General features: G+C 43.1%; 1 protein-coding gene across 1 annotated transcript in view; it reads right to left on the reverse strand.

Moving 5' to 3' along the window:
* The window catches only part of bard1 (BRCA1 associated RING domain 1), a 184,616-nt gene that overhangs the window by 20,122 nt on the left and 148,000 nt on the right, over positions 1–16,494 (reverse strand). Inside the window, exon 9 of the mRNA XM_033024331.1 lies at positions 10,624–10,716. Within this exon, the coding sequence (XP_032880222.1) occupies positions 10,624–10,716 (93 nt within the window). The remainder of the gene's footprint in view (positions 1–10,623; positions 10,717–16,494) is intronic.

The following is a 16,494-nucleotide window of genomic DNA, read 5'->3' on the forward strand; positions in this document are numbered from 1 at the left end:
TGGAGTTGGGCTGATTTCAATTTTATCAACCGAACAAAGTTACTATTAATTTTGAAAGAAATTTATAGTTCAGTAATTAGAAACATAGAAACATAGACATTAGGTGCAGGAGTATGCCATTCGGCCCTTCGAGCCTGCACCGCCATTCAATATGATCATGGCTGATCATCCAACTCAGTATCCCGTACCTGCCTTCTCTCCATACCCTCTGATCCCCTTAGCCACAAGGGCCACATCTAACTCCCTCTTAAATATAGCCAATGAACTGGCCTCAACTACCCTCTGTGGCAGAGAGTTCCAGAGATTCACCACTCTCTGTGTGAAAAAAGTTTTTCTCATCTCGGTTTTAAAGGATTTCCCCCTTATCCTTAAGCTGTGACCCCTTGTCCTGGACTTCCCCAACATCTGGAACAATCTTCCTGCATCTAGCCTGTCCAACCCCTTAAGAATTTTGTAAGTTTCTATAAGATCCCCTCTCAATCTCCTAAATTTTAGAGAGTATAAGCCAAGTCTATCCAGTCTTTCTTCATAAGACAGTCCTGACATCCCAGGAATCAGTCTGGTGAACCTTCTCTGCACTCCCTCTATGGCAATAATGTCCTTCCTCAGATTTGGAGACCAAAACTGTACGCAATACTCCGGGTGTGGTTTCACCAAGACCCTGTACAACCGCAGTAGAACCTCCCTGCTCCTATTCTCAAATCCTTTTGCTATGAAAGCTAACATACCATTTGTTTTCTTCACTGCCTGCTGCACCTGCATGCCTACTTTCAATGACTGGTGTACCATGACACCCAGGTCTCGCCGCATCTCCCCTTTTCCTAATCGGCCACCATTTAGATAATAATCTGCTTTCCTGTTTTTGCCATCAAAATGGATAACCTCACATTTATCCACATTATACTGCATCTGCCAAACATTTGCCCACTCACCCAGCCTATCCAAGTCACCTTGCAGTCTCCTAGCATCCTCCTCACAGCTAACACTGCCCCCCAGCTTAGTGTCATCCGCAAACTTGGAGATATTGCCTTCAATTCCCTCATCCAGATCATTAATATATATTGTAAATAGCTGGGGTCCCAGCACTGAGCCTTGCGGTACCCCACTAGTCACTGCCCGCCATTGTGAAAAGGACCCGTTTACTCCTACTCTTTGCATCCTGTTTGCCAGTCAGTTCTCTATCCACATCAATACTGAACCCCCAATGCCGTGTGCTTTAAGTTTGTATACTAATCTCTTATGTGGGACCTTCTGGAAGTCCAGATACACCACATCCACTGGTTCTCCCCTATCCACGCTACTAGTTACATCCTCGAAAAATTCTATAAGATTCGTCAGACATGATTTACCTTTCGTAAATCCATGCTGACTTTGTCCAATGATTTCACCACTTTCCAAATGTGCTGCTATCCCATCTTTAATAACTGACTCTAGCAGTTTCCCCACTACCGATGTTAGACTAACTGGTCTGTAATTCCCCGTTTTCTCTCTCCCTCCCTTCTTAAAAAGTGGGGTTACATTTGCTACCCGCCAATCCTCAGGAACTACTCCAGAATCTAAAGAGTTTTGAAAGATTATTACTAATGCATCCACTATTTCTGGAGCTACTTCCTTAAGTACTCTGGGATGCAGCCTATCTGGCCCTGGGGATTTATCGGCCTTTAATCCATTCAATTTACCCAACACTACTTCCCGACTAACCTGGATTTCACTCAATTCCTCCAACTCCTTTGACCCGCGGTCCCCTGCTATTTCCGGCAGATTATTTATGTCTTCCTTAGTGAAGACGGAACCAAAGTAGTTATTCAATTGGTCCGCCATATCCTTGTTCCCCATGATCAACTCACCTGTTTCTGACTGCAAGGGACCTACATTTGTTTTAACTAATCTCTTTTTTTTCACATATCTATAAAAACTTTTGCAGTCCGTTTTTATGTTCCCTGCCAGTTTTCTTTCATAATCTATTTTTCCTTTCCTAATTAAGCCCTTTGTCCTCCTCTGCTGGTCTCTGAATTTCTCCCAGTCCTCTGGTATGCTGCTTTTTCTGGCTAATTTGTACACATCATCCTTCGCTTTGATACTATCCCTGATTTCCCTTGTTATCCACGGATGCACTACCTTCCCTGATTTATTCTTTTGCCAAACTGGGATGAACAATTTTTGTAGTTCATCCATACAGTCTTTAAATGTCTTCCATTGCATATCCACCGTCAACCCTTTTAGAATTAATTGCTTAGTCAATCTTGGCCAATTCACGTCTCATACCCTCAAAGTTACCTTTCTTTAAGTTCGGAACCATTGTTTCTGAATTAACAATGTCACTCTCCATCCTAATGAAGAACTCAACCATATTATGGTCACTCTTGCCCAAGGGGGCACGTACAAGAAGACTGCTAACTAACCCTTCCTCTTTACTCAATACCCAGTCTAAAATAGCCTGCTCTCTCGTTGGTTCCTCTACATGTTGATTTAGATAACTATCCCACATACATTCCAAGAAATCCTCTTCCTCAGCACCCCTGCCAATTTGATTCACCCAATCTATATGTAGATTGAAGTCACCCATTATAACTGTTTTGCCTTTGTCGCACGCATTTCTAATTTCCTGTTTGATACCATCTCCAACTTCACTACTACTGTTAGGTGGCCTGTACACAACACCCACCAGCGTTTTCTGCCCCTTAGTGTTTCGCAGCTCTACCCATACCGATTCCACATCCTCCAAACTAATGTCCTTCCTTTCCATTGCGTTAATCTCCTCTCTAACCAGCAACGCTACCCCACCTCCTTTTCCTTTCTCTCTATCCCTCCTGAATATTGAATATCCCTGGATGTTCAGCTCCCAGCCTTGGTCACCCTGGAGCCATGTCTCCGTGATCCCAACTATATCATAATCATTAATGGCTATCTGCACGTTCAACTCATCCACCTTATTACGAATACTCCTTGCATTGAGACACAAAGCCTTCAGGATTGTTTTTACAACGCTCTTCCCCCTTATACAATTATGTTGAAAAGTGGCCCTTTTTGATTTTTGCCCTGGTTTTGTCTGCCTGCCACTTTTACTTTTCACCTTGCTACCTATTGCTTCTACCCTCATTTTACACCCCCTGCCTCTCTGCTCTTGTACCCATCCCCCTGCCACATTAGTTTAATTAACTCTTCTCTATCCATCTATCCATCCATCCATCCATCCATCCATCCATCCATCCATCCATCCATCCATCCATCCATCCATCCATCCATCCATCCATCCATCCATCTATCTATCCATCCTACGGCAGATGGCAACTACTAAATTAACAAGACTATTATTAATAAGGCTAGAGATTTTCACCATCTTAAAAAATAAACATCAAGATTGAGCAGGGTTGCTTAGTTTTCTTGTTTCGTCCATCCAATAAGTGATTTGAATGAGCAGCTCAGCGTCTTTTAATCAATGTGCTATGATCAGCTTTTTGGAAAAGTATCCCCTGGAAATAGAGACTACACAAAATATTGGCAATTCCCTCATCCACTTTTCTAATTTGTCCAGATTAGATTAGATAGATATAATTTAATTGCCACACAACCAAGGTCGGTGGAATTTGGGTTGCCAGCAGCGGTACAGTAATAAAGAACACACAACCACAATAAAAAATTTACACAAACATCCACCACAGCATTCATCACTGTGGTGGAAGGCACAGAGCTTGGCCAGTCCTCCTCCATTTTCCCCCATGGTCGGGACCACCACCCTCCACAGCCGTTGCTGCGGGCGTCCAGATGGTAAGGGACAAAGTCAAAGTCAAGGTGAGTCCAGGATCGGCTCTTCCCAACCAGAGACCGCGGCTTCAGGCTGGTGTAGGCCGCAGGCCGGCGGTCAAAGTTTTAAAGTACCTGCCGTGCCGCAACCGGAAGCACCGCAGTCTGCAGGGCCGGCGGTCGAAGCTCCCCTCCAGGGGAGATGATAAGTCCATGCCGCACCCGCGGTAGAAGACGGCCGCGGGCCGGCGGTGGAAGCTTCTTCTTCCCCCCGGGTCCTCCACGAGGGATCCCGGGCTGTAGACGCCGCACCAGCTGGAGTTCTGCAGACTGCGGCTTCAGGCTGCCGGCTGCCGCGGGCCAGCGTAACGGAGCGCTCCCCTCCAGCGAGGGCTCACCCGCTCCGCGCCGAGAGTCCACACTGTGCCCGCCGCTGAAGCTCCGGGCGCGTCTCCGGGAAAGTCCACGCCGATCCTTGCTGTTAGGCCACGGGGGAGGCGACCTGAAAAAAGTCGCCTCTCCATGGAAGAGGCGGCCGAAACGGTTTCCCCCTCACCCTCCCACACCACCCCCCACACATAACACACAAAGAAACATTAAAAACAGACTTTTAAACATACTAAAAAAATTAAAAAAGTTGGAAAAAAACGGACACGCTGCCGACAGTGCAGCGCCCCCTACCCGATCAGCCTTAGATTCCCATGGCTCAATTGCTAAGTCATAAACTGTCTTCTGCGGTAGATTGAACAAGTCAAACAAACCCCGAGTGATGAATCTGCATGCAATGAAATGCCATTTCACAAAAAGAAAATTCCAACTCTATCGTGGAAACATTTCGGAATTACCATTTTAACAACAGTTTTTTTGGTGAGGAGCTCCAATATAAATAAAAGAATAAAATCATTAAAAAACAATAACAGCTGTAAAATTCCAAATTACTACCTTATGTAAGTATAACAATTACTTCAACATTTTTGAACCCATGGGTCTCAATATTTTGAGCAGAATACTTGACTGAAAGAAATGTCGTCATAAATATGCAGACACCCAAACAGCCCTGATTGCTGGAATATTGTCCTTTCAGCTGTAGGATATAGCTCTAAATCCATCTTGGATAGAATGCATTAAAATCTATGTTGGTGTTAAGAGTTGTGATGGTGTGATGGAGCTGGTCAGCCTGAATACATTTTCCAATAACACTGTGAACATACAACATATAATTACTCTCTATTTTGTAATCTGAATTGGATTCTATAAAAGAGTTCAAAAAAAGTGGAAAGTTGGACTGCAACATTTCGAACAGGTTTGCAATGCATAAGTGATGTAGGTCTAAAGCACGAAAAAAATAATAGCATTTCATGGATTCTCAATGGTGACTCTGAGTAATTGTGACTCAGTGACCAGAATCCCCAAGTCCCATAGATTAAGTGGTCTAGACCTGCTCTTCATCTTTGGATGGTTTATTTATTGTGATTGTTAATTAGTATCAATCCAACAGCTTTTAAAATGTTCACGTGTTATGACGGACAAAATCAAAGGGAGCAGATAACAATCCTCAGATTGAAATGAGTGCACTGATGTCATATTTGAGAGGTCAGTGCAGAGGCCAACAGCATCTATCCAGGCTTTCTTGAATTCAGACCTAAAGTGGGAGGAAATAGGTTCTCTCTTTTTCAACGTCATCATTCCTCACCTGGAAAAGGACATGGAAAAGCTCATCATCCTGGCACATCAGTCATAAAAGGTCAGAAAATTAATCTGGTATAAATGCATTAAAGCCATACAATTTAGCTGTAGGTTCATGTAATATAATTGGCAGTGGCCCAACATTAATATAAAGATCATTTGGTGGTGAAAAGAATCAGCAGACAATTATTATATATTTTTTTTATAGTCCTTTAAGAATGCAAGTAGTAAGATGCAGAAGTAGGTTATACAATGCCTCACTATTCCACAGATGAGATTAGACCATTCCAGACTAGACTTTTCCATAGGCCCTTAGATGATACCAATCTTCAATTCCATTTTGCTGCCTGATCTAATTTTCTCCCCATCTTCCTTAATGTCCAAAAATGTCTCTCAACTTCATATATACAAACCACTGAGCATTCATACCTCTCTGAGAAGTTGAGAATTCAAAACAAATTGTCATAGTTTACATGAAGAATATTATTTTTATCTCAATGCTATAATACACCATTTGCCCTTTAATTATGCTTCCAAATTCTAGGCTACCCAGGTACTGCCACATGTCAATCTTTTTTCAGAATTTTGTACGTATCAGCGAAAATACCTCTTCTTCTAAACGAATGAATGTACGCCAATCTCATTCTTTTTTTTAGGATGAATTGCTTGAGTAAAGCTACGCTGTATCTACTCCAAGTATATCCATCTTTAAGTAAGATTATTAACGCATGCACATACACTGAAGGAGGACTAACTGAACCCCTATATAATTTAACATAACTTATTTTGCCCTCTAACTCTCCACAATTTGCCTTCAGAACTGCCTGGTGTCCCTGTGTTTTATAAACCACAAAATAGGATAATCATGACACAATGTAAGTTTTGACAACTTTTTTCCTCCGTTTAGTTTAGAGATACAGCGTGGAAACTGACCCTTTGGCCCACAGAGTCCACGCTGACCAGCAATCTCTGTACACAAGTTCTATCCTAGACACCAAGGACAATTTACAGAAGCCAATTAACCTACAAACCTGCATGTCTTCATGCCACGCGATCACAGGGAGAAGGGACAAACCCCATACAACCCATGGTCAGGATTGAACCCGGGTCTCTGGCGCTGTCTTCTTCTTCTTTTCGTGCCCATCTTGTTACAAATGTTGACCTCGCTGTCATTGACCGTCGCTGAAGAAAACGCAAGCTTCCGGCGACAATCAGTGGAAGCCATCACTTGTCGCAATAGATGATGGTGGTAGCAGAATTAGCTCAGGATTCTGTGCTATGGGGCCTCAGGCGCTGTAAGGCAGCAACTCTACCGCTGCATCACTATGCCACCCTGGCCTGTTCCTGATTAAGCTAAAAGTTCATAAAATGGATTGGCCATTGCCACATTTTTACATACCATATAGTTCATATTCAATGAAAAAGAAACATTAATATACAAAGGTTTGTGCACAACATTGAAGGTATAGACAACATAGGCTACAGGAATCTTTTCCCCTTCTCAGAGGTGAATGGAATAGAGGGGTAGGATATTAAGAAGCGGTCTGAGGGGAAAAAGAGTGCACTCTTTTACCACGCAATCCTCAGTATACACTTATCACTATTCAAAAAGGATTAATCTCTCTAGACCTCACAAAACAATTCAGTTTTCTCGTCCTTGCACCAAATCTACACATGGACTGACATTTCTGATTGTGGAACATACACCCGTTTAAAATGTCATGTGCATTTGGACTGATTAGATGTAGTTAACAAGTGCTTTACAATTTTTCTTTCTGGTTACTATAACTGAAGTTCTCTAGTTCAGAATTTATGCTATGATTATCTAATTTGTTCCATTTCATATAATCATTATTTTCCAGATTCAGCATGGGAATGTTCTCAAATATACTGAAGTTTTGATGACTTCATACTAAAATGTCAATCTCAGTCATTACCCGAAAGAGTCAATTTCACAGTCATCAAGTTTAAATTAATATCTAATTTGCCAACTTTGTGGCAAGGTCAAGACACCTAGTTTTAGAATCATTAACGTATAGGAAAAACAAATTTATTGTTTTGTGACTTTTAAAATCCCAGCCTGTTCCAAAGCACTCAATGTCACAAATAATTTTTGAAATGTAATCACATAACTATAGAACTGTAATAAACCTGGCAACTAATTTGCACTCAGCAATATATTACAAATAGTAATGAGAGTCTAGATAATTCATTTAATGATTTTTGAGTGTATGGCATTAGTTGAAAAATCTATATTTGCGTAAGTAAATGGGATAATTCTCTGGATTTCTTCATAGTTCCACGGAGATGTTTATCTTCATCTGTAGGGCAGATTGAACACTACTTTAACATCTCATCCAAAATACATTTTCTCCGACAGTACTCAATGCTTGAGTATCACTGCAGATTATATATCACACCAGCAACCCACAATCTAACTCGAGACAAGAGGTCCACCACTGTGACACAGCTGACAAAACCGGTAAGTGAGAACTAAAGCCAAGTCTGAAAGATTAAGTACATAATTCTGGCAACTGCCTGGAATTGACTAAACTCTGTAGCTGACTAAAGAAGAAGTAACACTGTGGAGGAAAAAAAAGGATGTGCAAAAACCTTTATGGTACAAAGATCAAGCAAGCTTGTTACAAAAAGAGGCAGAAGCAGAAATATCTAGGATTGCAGAAAAACACTGTAATTTTTATCTGTCCAATAATCACAGGAGGCCTGCAGTATCTCTTGGCTCATAAAGACTCCTCACACCCTTGTAATGGACTGTTCGAACTACTTCCCTCCGGCAGACGTTACAAGGCCTTCTACGCCCGAAACTCCAGACTCAGGAACAGCTTCATTCCCAGAGATGTAGCGGCTCTGAACCGGCCCTGCTGAGTGCCCCCCATCCCCCTGGACTGTCTCCCTCGGATGGTCACGTCGCACAGACACATCTGCACTTTAGTCTGCTGAACTGTTTTGACTGTTTGACTATTCTTTTTACAATCCATGTTCTCGGGATATCTAAATCCAAATTTTATTAGTTATTTATGTTATGACATCGGTTGGAAGCTGCATACCAAATCTCGTTGCGCTTATGTGCAGTGACAATAAAAGATATTATTATTATTATTATTATTATTCTATCTTGATATAGATGTAGTTTATTGTTAGTGTCACGCTCACGTGAGGGTGACCCGGCTCGGGGCTGGAACGGTGCTCCGGTGGCTGAGACGGCGTTCTGGCGGCGGCGGCCTGAGTCCGGGGTTCGGCCGCGGGCCAGTGGACGACGTCGTCAACAGCTGTGTCCGCTGGACTGGAGGGCGGCAGCTTCGACCACCCTGGGCCGCGATGTTTGAACCGGCCCGTTCGCGGAGCTCGGTGAGCCGCGGGACTGATTTTACCATCGCCCGGTGGGGTATCGCCTCAGCGCAGAGGGAGAAGAGGAGGGAAGAGACTGCAGCCCTAAGATTTTTGCCTCCATCACAGTGAGGAGGTGCTTGGTGGACTCACTGTGGCGGATGTTAATTTGTGTTTACTGTCTGTTCTGTTGTTTATTATTGTATTATTGTATGTATGGCTGCAGGTAACGACATTTCGTTCTCTGAATGACAAATAAAGGATCTAATTCTAATAATTTATATATAATTACTATATAATAATTTTCAACCATGCTAGAAATATTACACGCTGTAGAGAATATTAAAGATAGACACAAAATGCTAGTGTAATTTGGTGGGTCAGGCAGTGTCTCTGGCAAAAATGGATATGTGACGTTTCGGATCGGGACCCTACCTCAGACTGATTGCGGGGGATAGCGGGAAAAAAACTGGGAGAGAAGAGGCGGCTGGACAAATCATAGTCGGCAACAGATCACCTCAGACATGGGGGTTCCCTGATTGGCAGATTGCTGAACTGAAAATCTTGTTGAAGCACTTGCATGACCCCAACTATACCTCCCTGTTTGTTGGTTGTGTCAAACAGTCCTTGCTCCAGGTTTACAAAGGCCCTATTCCTCCAACTCTTTCTCCACTACATCGATGACTGTATGGGGTGGGAGAATGCAACCTTCACATGGTCCGCCCTGTTTCGACGAATGCAATCAACTTGGCGTGCACAATCAAATAAGATCAAATAGAACAAGTTGTCCTACAACTTTAGGCCATGAACGCCATACGCAAGAAGAAGAAGAAGATGACTGTATCAGGGCTGCCTCCTGCACCTGTGCAGAACTCATGGACTTCATGGCTGACACCTAACCCCATTTTCCTGCCTTCTCCTCATAACCTCTGATTCCTGTCCAGCATGTGTACATTATAAGTGCAATACTTGTGGGTGCTGCCATTGGGTTCAGCAAGTCTCGAGGAGTTCAATCAACAGTAGGTACTCACCCATGCTGCATATTACCCTTTGATCCATGCTAAAATGTGTAGTCAAAAAAAGTCCTTCTGCTCTGTGTCTGGGAAGAACTACATCTACAATAGTTTACAAGAACAAATAGTTTGTATTGCAACACATGGCCAACAAGAGAAGGGCTTGGGATGGCTAATGCTAGACAGAACCATTTTCACACAAAAGGCTAGATCATTTGAAAAACATGGAAATGGATTGGTCTCGTTGTAAGATCTCGTGATCGCGTGGGTTTTCTCCGAGATCTTCGGTTTCTTCCCACACTCCAAAGATGTACAGGTTTGTAGGTTAATTGGCTTAGTATAAATGTAAATTGTCCCTAGTGTGTGTAGGATAGTGCGACAATGTGCAGGTATCACTGGTCCATGTGGACTCGGAGGGCTGAAGGGCTTGTTTCTGCACTGTATCTCTTATCTAAACTAAACATATACCCTGGAAGAGCAAAATAAATTCCATTAAAATTAAGATACTCTTTTGTTTGAAGCACAACAGATGAAGTAAAACAGAAGTATAGATCTGAGCCTAGCTAAGTTATTATTAAACTGTGCAGAAAATGTGAGCGAAAGTTATGAACTTAGAATTTGCAATATGTCATGATAAATTGCAACCAGTTAGTACAACATCATATAATTAGGTAACACAAAGTGTAAAGGATTACCTAAGAATGCATTTAAAATTGGACTCAATATTAAGGCAGTTACGTTCTTCAGCCATGCAAGCCTGGCCTTGTTGCTTCTACAGTCCAGCACAAATGTAAATTAGAATGCAAATATTTTAATGTAGTGTATAACTTACACTGCAAATCCACCAACCAGCAGCCAGAGATGATCCCCATCAAACACTTCTTGGTACAGGGAGCATTATCATTGGGAACAATAATGTGCGTCACTAAAAGCAAAAATAAAATAATAACTTGTGATTAAAAATACTTTCGAACAGACTTTAACATAATAATTCATTATCTTCCTTTCCCATTGGACTTCAATTTGGAGTTCATGGTATGATAGTCCAAATAATAAGATTTGTTCATTCATAGAAGATACAGTGGAGCAGCCATGACCACCGAGTTGAGTTACATGAAGGACACACAAACTTTAAACTATGTTCTATTGCATTACCAAATTAAGAACTGATGAATAACTGAATTTGCCTTGTTCATCTGCCAATATTAGAACCGACAATTGAAAATCAGGATACCTTCTCTATTGGCAATGAAATTTCAAGAGAAACACTTGTAAAAAATAGAAATAGTCAGCTGATAAATATAAGCACGAATTAAACCCATCATAAAGTACCTATTAACTGGTGAGCAGTTATCGATTGACTATTATTCTGCCTTTTTTGGGGGGGAAAAGCAACAAATGACTGCAAAATGTTTCCACTAGCTGTTTTTGCAAGCATTGACCTAGTCACTAGCAAAAACAGCTAGTGGAAACATTTTTGATTTAATTGTTGCTTTCCCCCCCCCAAAAGGCAGAATAATATCTCACAAACTAGTAAACCTGAAATAATAACAAAAGTACTGAAAATTTGCTCTCCAATGCCTGTGCTGCATGAGCACAGCTTGGTTGCAAATCATGCCGGAGACAAACATTTTCAAATGCAAATGTTGATACAATTGGGGGAGTTTATATTGAAAATATCTAATTGGTACTAATGGAAATCCTGCTGGGTGCTGAGGTTTGGAAATGTGGGTGAATGATTGAGTAGAGGGTGCCTATCAAGCAAGCTGGTAAATCCTACAATGTATCATGATGGGCTGAGAAAGATACAGGACATTGGTTACCGCATTTCCTGGCAATGAAGACGCTATTTTTTACCCTCACATAAGGCCGGAAAATTTACCTGCGTCTTGGAGGCCGAAGGTTAGCTTGTTAGCCACAAAGATAGACTTGGGCCAAATCGCTTTTAAAATATGGGGGGGGGGGGAGTCACAATGAGGCCTAACACAGGGGTCGGCAACCTACGGCCCGGATCCGGCCATAACCCAAACTCATCCGGCCAGCAGCCGTATTTTTTTCCAATTAGTTTTCGCGACCAGGGACTTCAGCCAGTCCCGGGGCACGCAGGGGACCTGGGCGCTACAGCCAGACCTGCCAGCCGACCTCGGCGCTACAGCCAGTACCGGGGCAGGTGGGCGACCTGGGAACTGCAGCCAGAACCGGGGTAAGCGAGCTGACCTGGGAACTGCAGCCATTCGCGGGGCACGCAGCAGACCTGGGTGTCACAACCAGACCTGGGGCAAGCGAGCCGTCCTGGGCGCTACAGCCAGTCCCATGGCACGCAGGCGACCTGGGAACTGCAGCCAGACCTGGGGCAAGTGAGCCGTCCAGATCACAAAACATGAGGGGGATTGTCCCCCATCTCACAAAACATGGGCGGGGACAAGTCCCCCCCAGTCACTTGGCTATCCCTCAGTACGGCTGGGCAGGGGGGAAGAGTTTCTTTCACAGCGTGTGGGGAGTCTGGCCTGGATCAGCATGGCCTGGGCTGCACAAAGTAGTAAACTTGGCTGGGCTGCCAGGGGTAAAGTTGCGGGGAGGGCAGGAGCGGTGAGAAGGAAGGGGTCAGAGATCATGCCAGCAATTCACTCAGTAGATCGGGTGGCTGCAAGCGGCCGTCGGGACCGGACAGCGGAACAGGCCGCCACACCAGCGCCTTCTGCCGGCCAGCCAGCCATGGTGTCCTTCGGCACAGGCGCAACCGGTGGAGGTGGTGGTTGGTGGGTAGCTACTGAGCGGAAGGCTAGCTGCTCCGTCTCGAGTTCTCTCTCTCTCTCTCTCCCCGTTATGTGATCTCCCTGAGCCAGGAAGTCTCCGTCACTCAGACTTGCGCATTGTGGGACAGGCGAAGATGGAAGCTCCCCGGTCCTCATTGCCTCCTTGAAGGAGTTTCACATCTTCCTTTCTACTGACTAAACCAAATCCGTGATCCTGGCCCGCCAGCCTTTTTTCAAAATTTAGCAACTCAAAATGGGGGTGCGTCTTCATTGCCGGGAAATACGGTAGGTGAAATGGCAAGGATATGGCTAATGGAGTATAATGTAGAAAATCTAAGGTCATCCACTTTGATGAGAAAAATAGGTTGTTTTTTTTTAAATCTGAGAGATTGAAAGGTTTTGGTGCTCAAAGGAATTTGGATGCCCTTGTACAAGAGTCATTGATAATTTTAGTGCAGCACAGTGGTTGATGCCTTACAGTGTCAGAGACCCACGTTCGATCCTGACTATCTGTGCTGTCCATACGGAGTTTGTACATTCTCCCTGTGATCGGGTGGGTTTTCTCTGGGTGCTCCGGTTCCTCCAACACACCAACGACATACAGGTTTGTAGTGTAATTAACTTCTGTAAATTGTCCCTCTTGTGTCGGATAGTGCCAGCGTACTGATCGCTGGTCGGCACAGACTCGATGGGTCGAAGGGCCTGTTTTCATGCTGTATCTCTAAAGAGACATTTATGACAATAAAACGCTCTTGACTCTCTTGACTAAAGTTAATATGTAGCAGCAGGGAAGCAATCAGAAAAGCAAATTGTACTGTTACTGCAAGAGGAATTGAGTAAGAAGTAGAGAGATCTTGTGCCTCACGAATAATGTGTCTAGTCTTCCTTGGTAAGGAAGGATGTACCTGCGAGAAAGGGAGTGAATCTTCACCAAATTGATTCCTGGGATGACAGGCGTGTTGGATGAGGAGAGATCAGGCTGTCTGGACCTATATTCTTTTCAAAAGAATACACAATGAGCTCATCAAAATGTGCAAAATTCTTAAAAGGGCTTGCCAGGGTTAATACTGGGATCATGCTTCTCTGACTGAGGGGTTTAGAACCAAAAGTCTCAAAATGGGGGATAGGCTATTCAGAACAGACAATGGGGTATTTCTTCACTCATGTGACTGATGAACTTTTGGAATTCATAATCAAATAGGGCTGCAATATCTGAAACAGATATCAATCAATATTTCTGATAAAAGGTCACTGATCTGAAGCAGCAAGTCCTTTTTTCTCTTCACTGATGGTGCCTATCCTACTGAGTTTTTCTAGCATTTGAATGGACGACAAGAAATAAAACTAAGGTACATTGAGGCATGGTATGGAAGGCGATGAATTGAAAATGAAGAACAGCAAAGAACGGACATCAGTCTGAAGAAGAGTGCTGACCCAAAATGTTGCCTGTCCATTTCCTTCCAGTGACACTGTCCATTTTCACTGTCCAATGACTAGTGGGGTGTCATAGGCTCAGTGCTGGGACCCCAGTTATTTACAATATATATTAATGATTTAGACAAAGGAATTAAATGTAACATCTCCAAGTTTGAGGATGACACAAAGCTGGATGGCAGTGTGAGCTGCGAGGAGGATACTATAAGGCTTCAGGGTGACTTGGATAGGTTGGGTGAGTGGGCAGATGCAGTGCAGTATTTCATGAGGATAATATATGAGGCTATCCACTTTGGTGGCAAGAACAAGAAGGCAGATTATAATCTGAATGGTGTCAGATTAGGAAAAAGGGAGGTGTAACGAAACCTGAGTGTCCTTGTACATCAGTCACTGAAAGTAACATAGCGAGAGGATTTGAGAATAGGAGCAAGGAGGTCCTACTACAGTTGTACAGGGCCCTGATGACACCACACCTGGAGTATTGTGTGCAGTTTTGGTCTAATTTGAGGAAGGACATTCTTGCTATTGAGGGAGTGCAGCGTAGGTTCAGCAGGATAATTCCCGGAATGGCGGGACTGGCATATGATGAAAGAATGGATAGACTGCGCTTATATTCACAGGAATTTAGAAGGATGAGAGGCGATCTTACAGAAACATATACAATTCTTAAATGATTGGACAGGAGAAATGCAAGAAAAATGGTCCCGATGTTGGGGGAGTCCAGAACCAGGTGTCACAGTTTAAGAATAAGAGGCAGGCCATTTAGGACTAAGATGAGGAAAAACTTTTTTTCATCCAGAGTTGTGAATCTGTGGAATTCTCTGCCACAGAAGGCAGTGGAGGCCAATTCTCTGGATGTTTTCAAGAGAGAGTTAAATATAGCTCTTAGGGCTAACGGAATCATTATATAGGGAGAAAGCAGAAATGGGGTACTGATTTTGGATGATCAGCCATGATCATATTGAATGGCTGTGCTGGCTCGAAGGGCCGAATGGCCTTCTCCTGCATCTATTTTCTATGTTTCTGTGTTTCTTCCACAAATGTTGTCTGATCTGCTGAGTTCTTCCAGTTGTCTTTTTTTACGCAAAAGGACAATGCTATTATGTGAATAATTAAATTAGAAGAAGCCAAAGGTTCTGATCACCTCAGCAATTGATTAAATTCACAGCTTGCCAGCTCATTTATCACAAGGTGAAACTGGAAGCAGCTGAAACTGCTAAGGATGGCAAAACAGTAGAAACGGTGACACTTCATAAATTGCATTCCAGAAATGTATAATCAAGCATGAAGTTAAATAAGCGGGAGATTTGACTCCATAAAAGGCATGATTTCATCAGTGCTGCAACACTGTCTGAAAATGTCATATCTAAGCTTGAAGATATCCTGCTTATTAAGACCGCAACACTAAAATAAAGGGAGGAAAAGCAATGAGTCTATCCTTCACTTTACCCAATGGATTTCACTTCATTTAATGTAAGGTTCCTTAAGATATATCTAACAGAACATCCTCTTTTTCTGCAGTAAATACTGAGGCAAATAAATTAATTAATGTCAGCTATTTCCTTGTTGTATAACTTACTAAAGCACCTTTGGTTTAGTTTCGAGATACAGCATGGAAACAGGCCCTTCGGCCCACCGAGACTGCACTGACCAGCGATCCCTGCACATTAACACTATCCTACGCACACTAGGGACAATTTACATTTATACAAAGTGAAGGACTATTAATTGCAACTGTTCTGTCTGGAGGTGGTGTACGCAGACTGAGATGAATGAGGGCAGAGGAAAGAGAAAAGACACCAAAATTGGTACTGCAAGATACTGAACACTGCAGTTACTGGAAATCTAAAATTAAAATAAAATCTTGAAGATACCCCACAGTAAAATTGGCTAAGTTTCAGCATTTAAAAAAATGTCACATTTGTATCTAAGAGTTCCAGCAATTTATCTCTTATCTCCTGCTGACCAACTTACTGGGAATTTCCGGCATTCCTGGATGCTCAGCCATGATCATATTGAATGGATGAATAGCCTACTCCTGCACCTATGTTTCTATGTAGACCCAGTCTGATGACCTAACATGCCAATTAACCCCCACAATCCCTTGAGATGCTACCTGAACTGTTTAGTATTTCCAGAATTTCCTTTTGTTTTATTTCATATTTCCAGCGTCTACAGTAACTTGCATTTAAAGGAATGCTTGCCTTGGAAGTGATTTAGTTTGGATTCACCAAGATGATTTGTTAGGGAAGTTTCACTGAAATAACCTGGGAGAAGGAGTGGAGACAACTTTTAAGAAGTCAGAGATACACGGCTGTGAAGCTCGGCGGGCATTAAGGGTCTGTCCCACTTACGCGACTTTTCAGCAAACTGTCTGCGACCTTCAAGCTCGTGGGCAGTCGCCTGAAAAACCGCGAGTTGGAACGACCGTCAGCGCGGAACACACACACACACAAACACATCGCAAAGGCAGGGGAGCGCTGTCTGAAATTCACACGGTGCAAAGCCAAGAT

The sequence above is a fragment of the Amblyraja radiata genome, chromosome 7, assembly GCF_010909765.2.
Source record: "Amblyraja radiata isolate CabotCenter1 chromosome 7, sAmbRad1.1.pri, whole genome shotgun sequence".
NCBI classification, from domain to species: Eukaryota; Metazoa; Chordata; class Chondrichthyes; order Rajiformes; family Rajidae; genus Amblyraja; species Amblyraja radiata.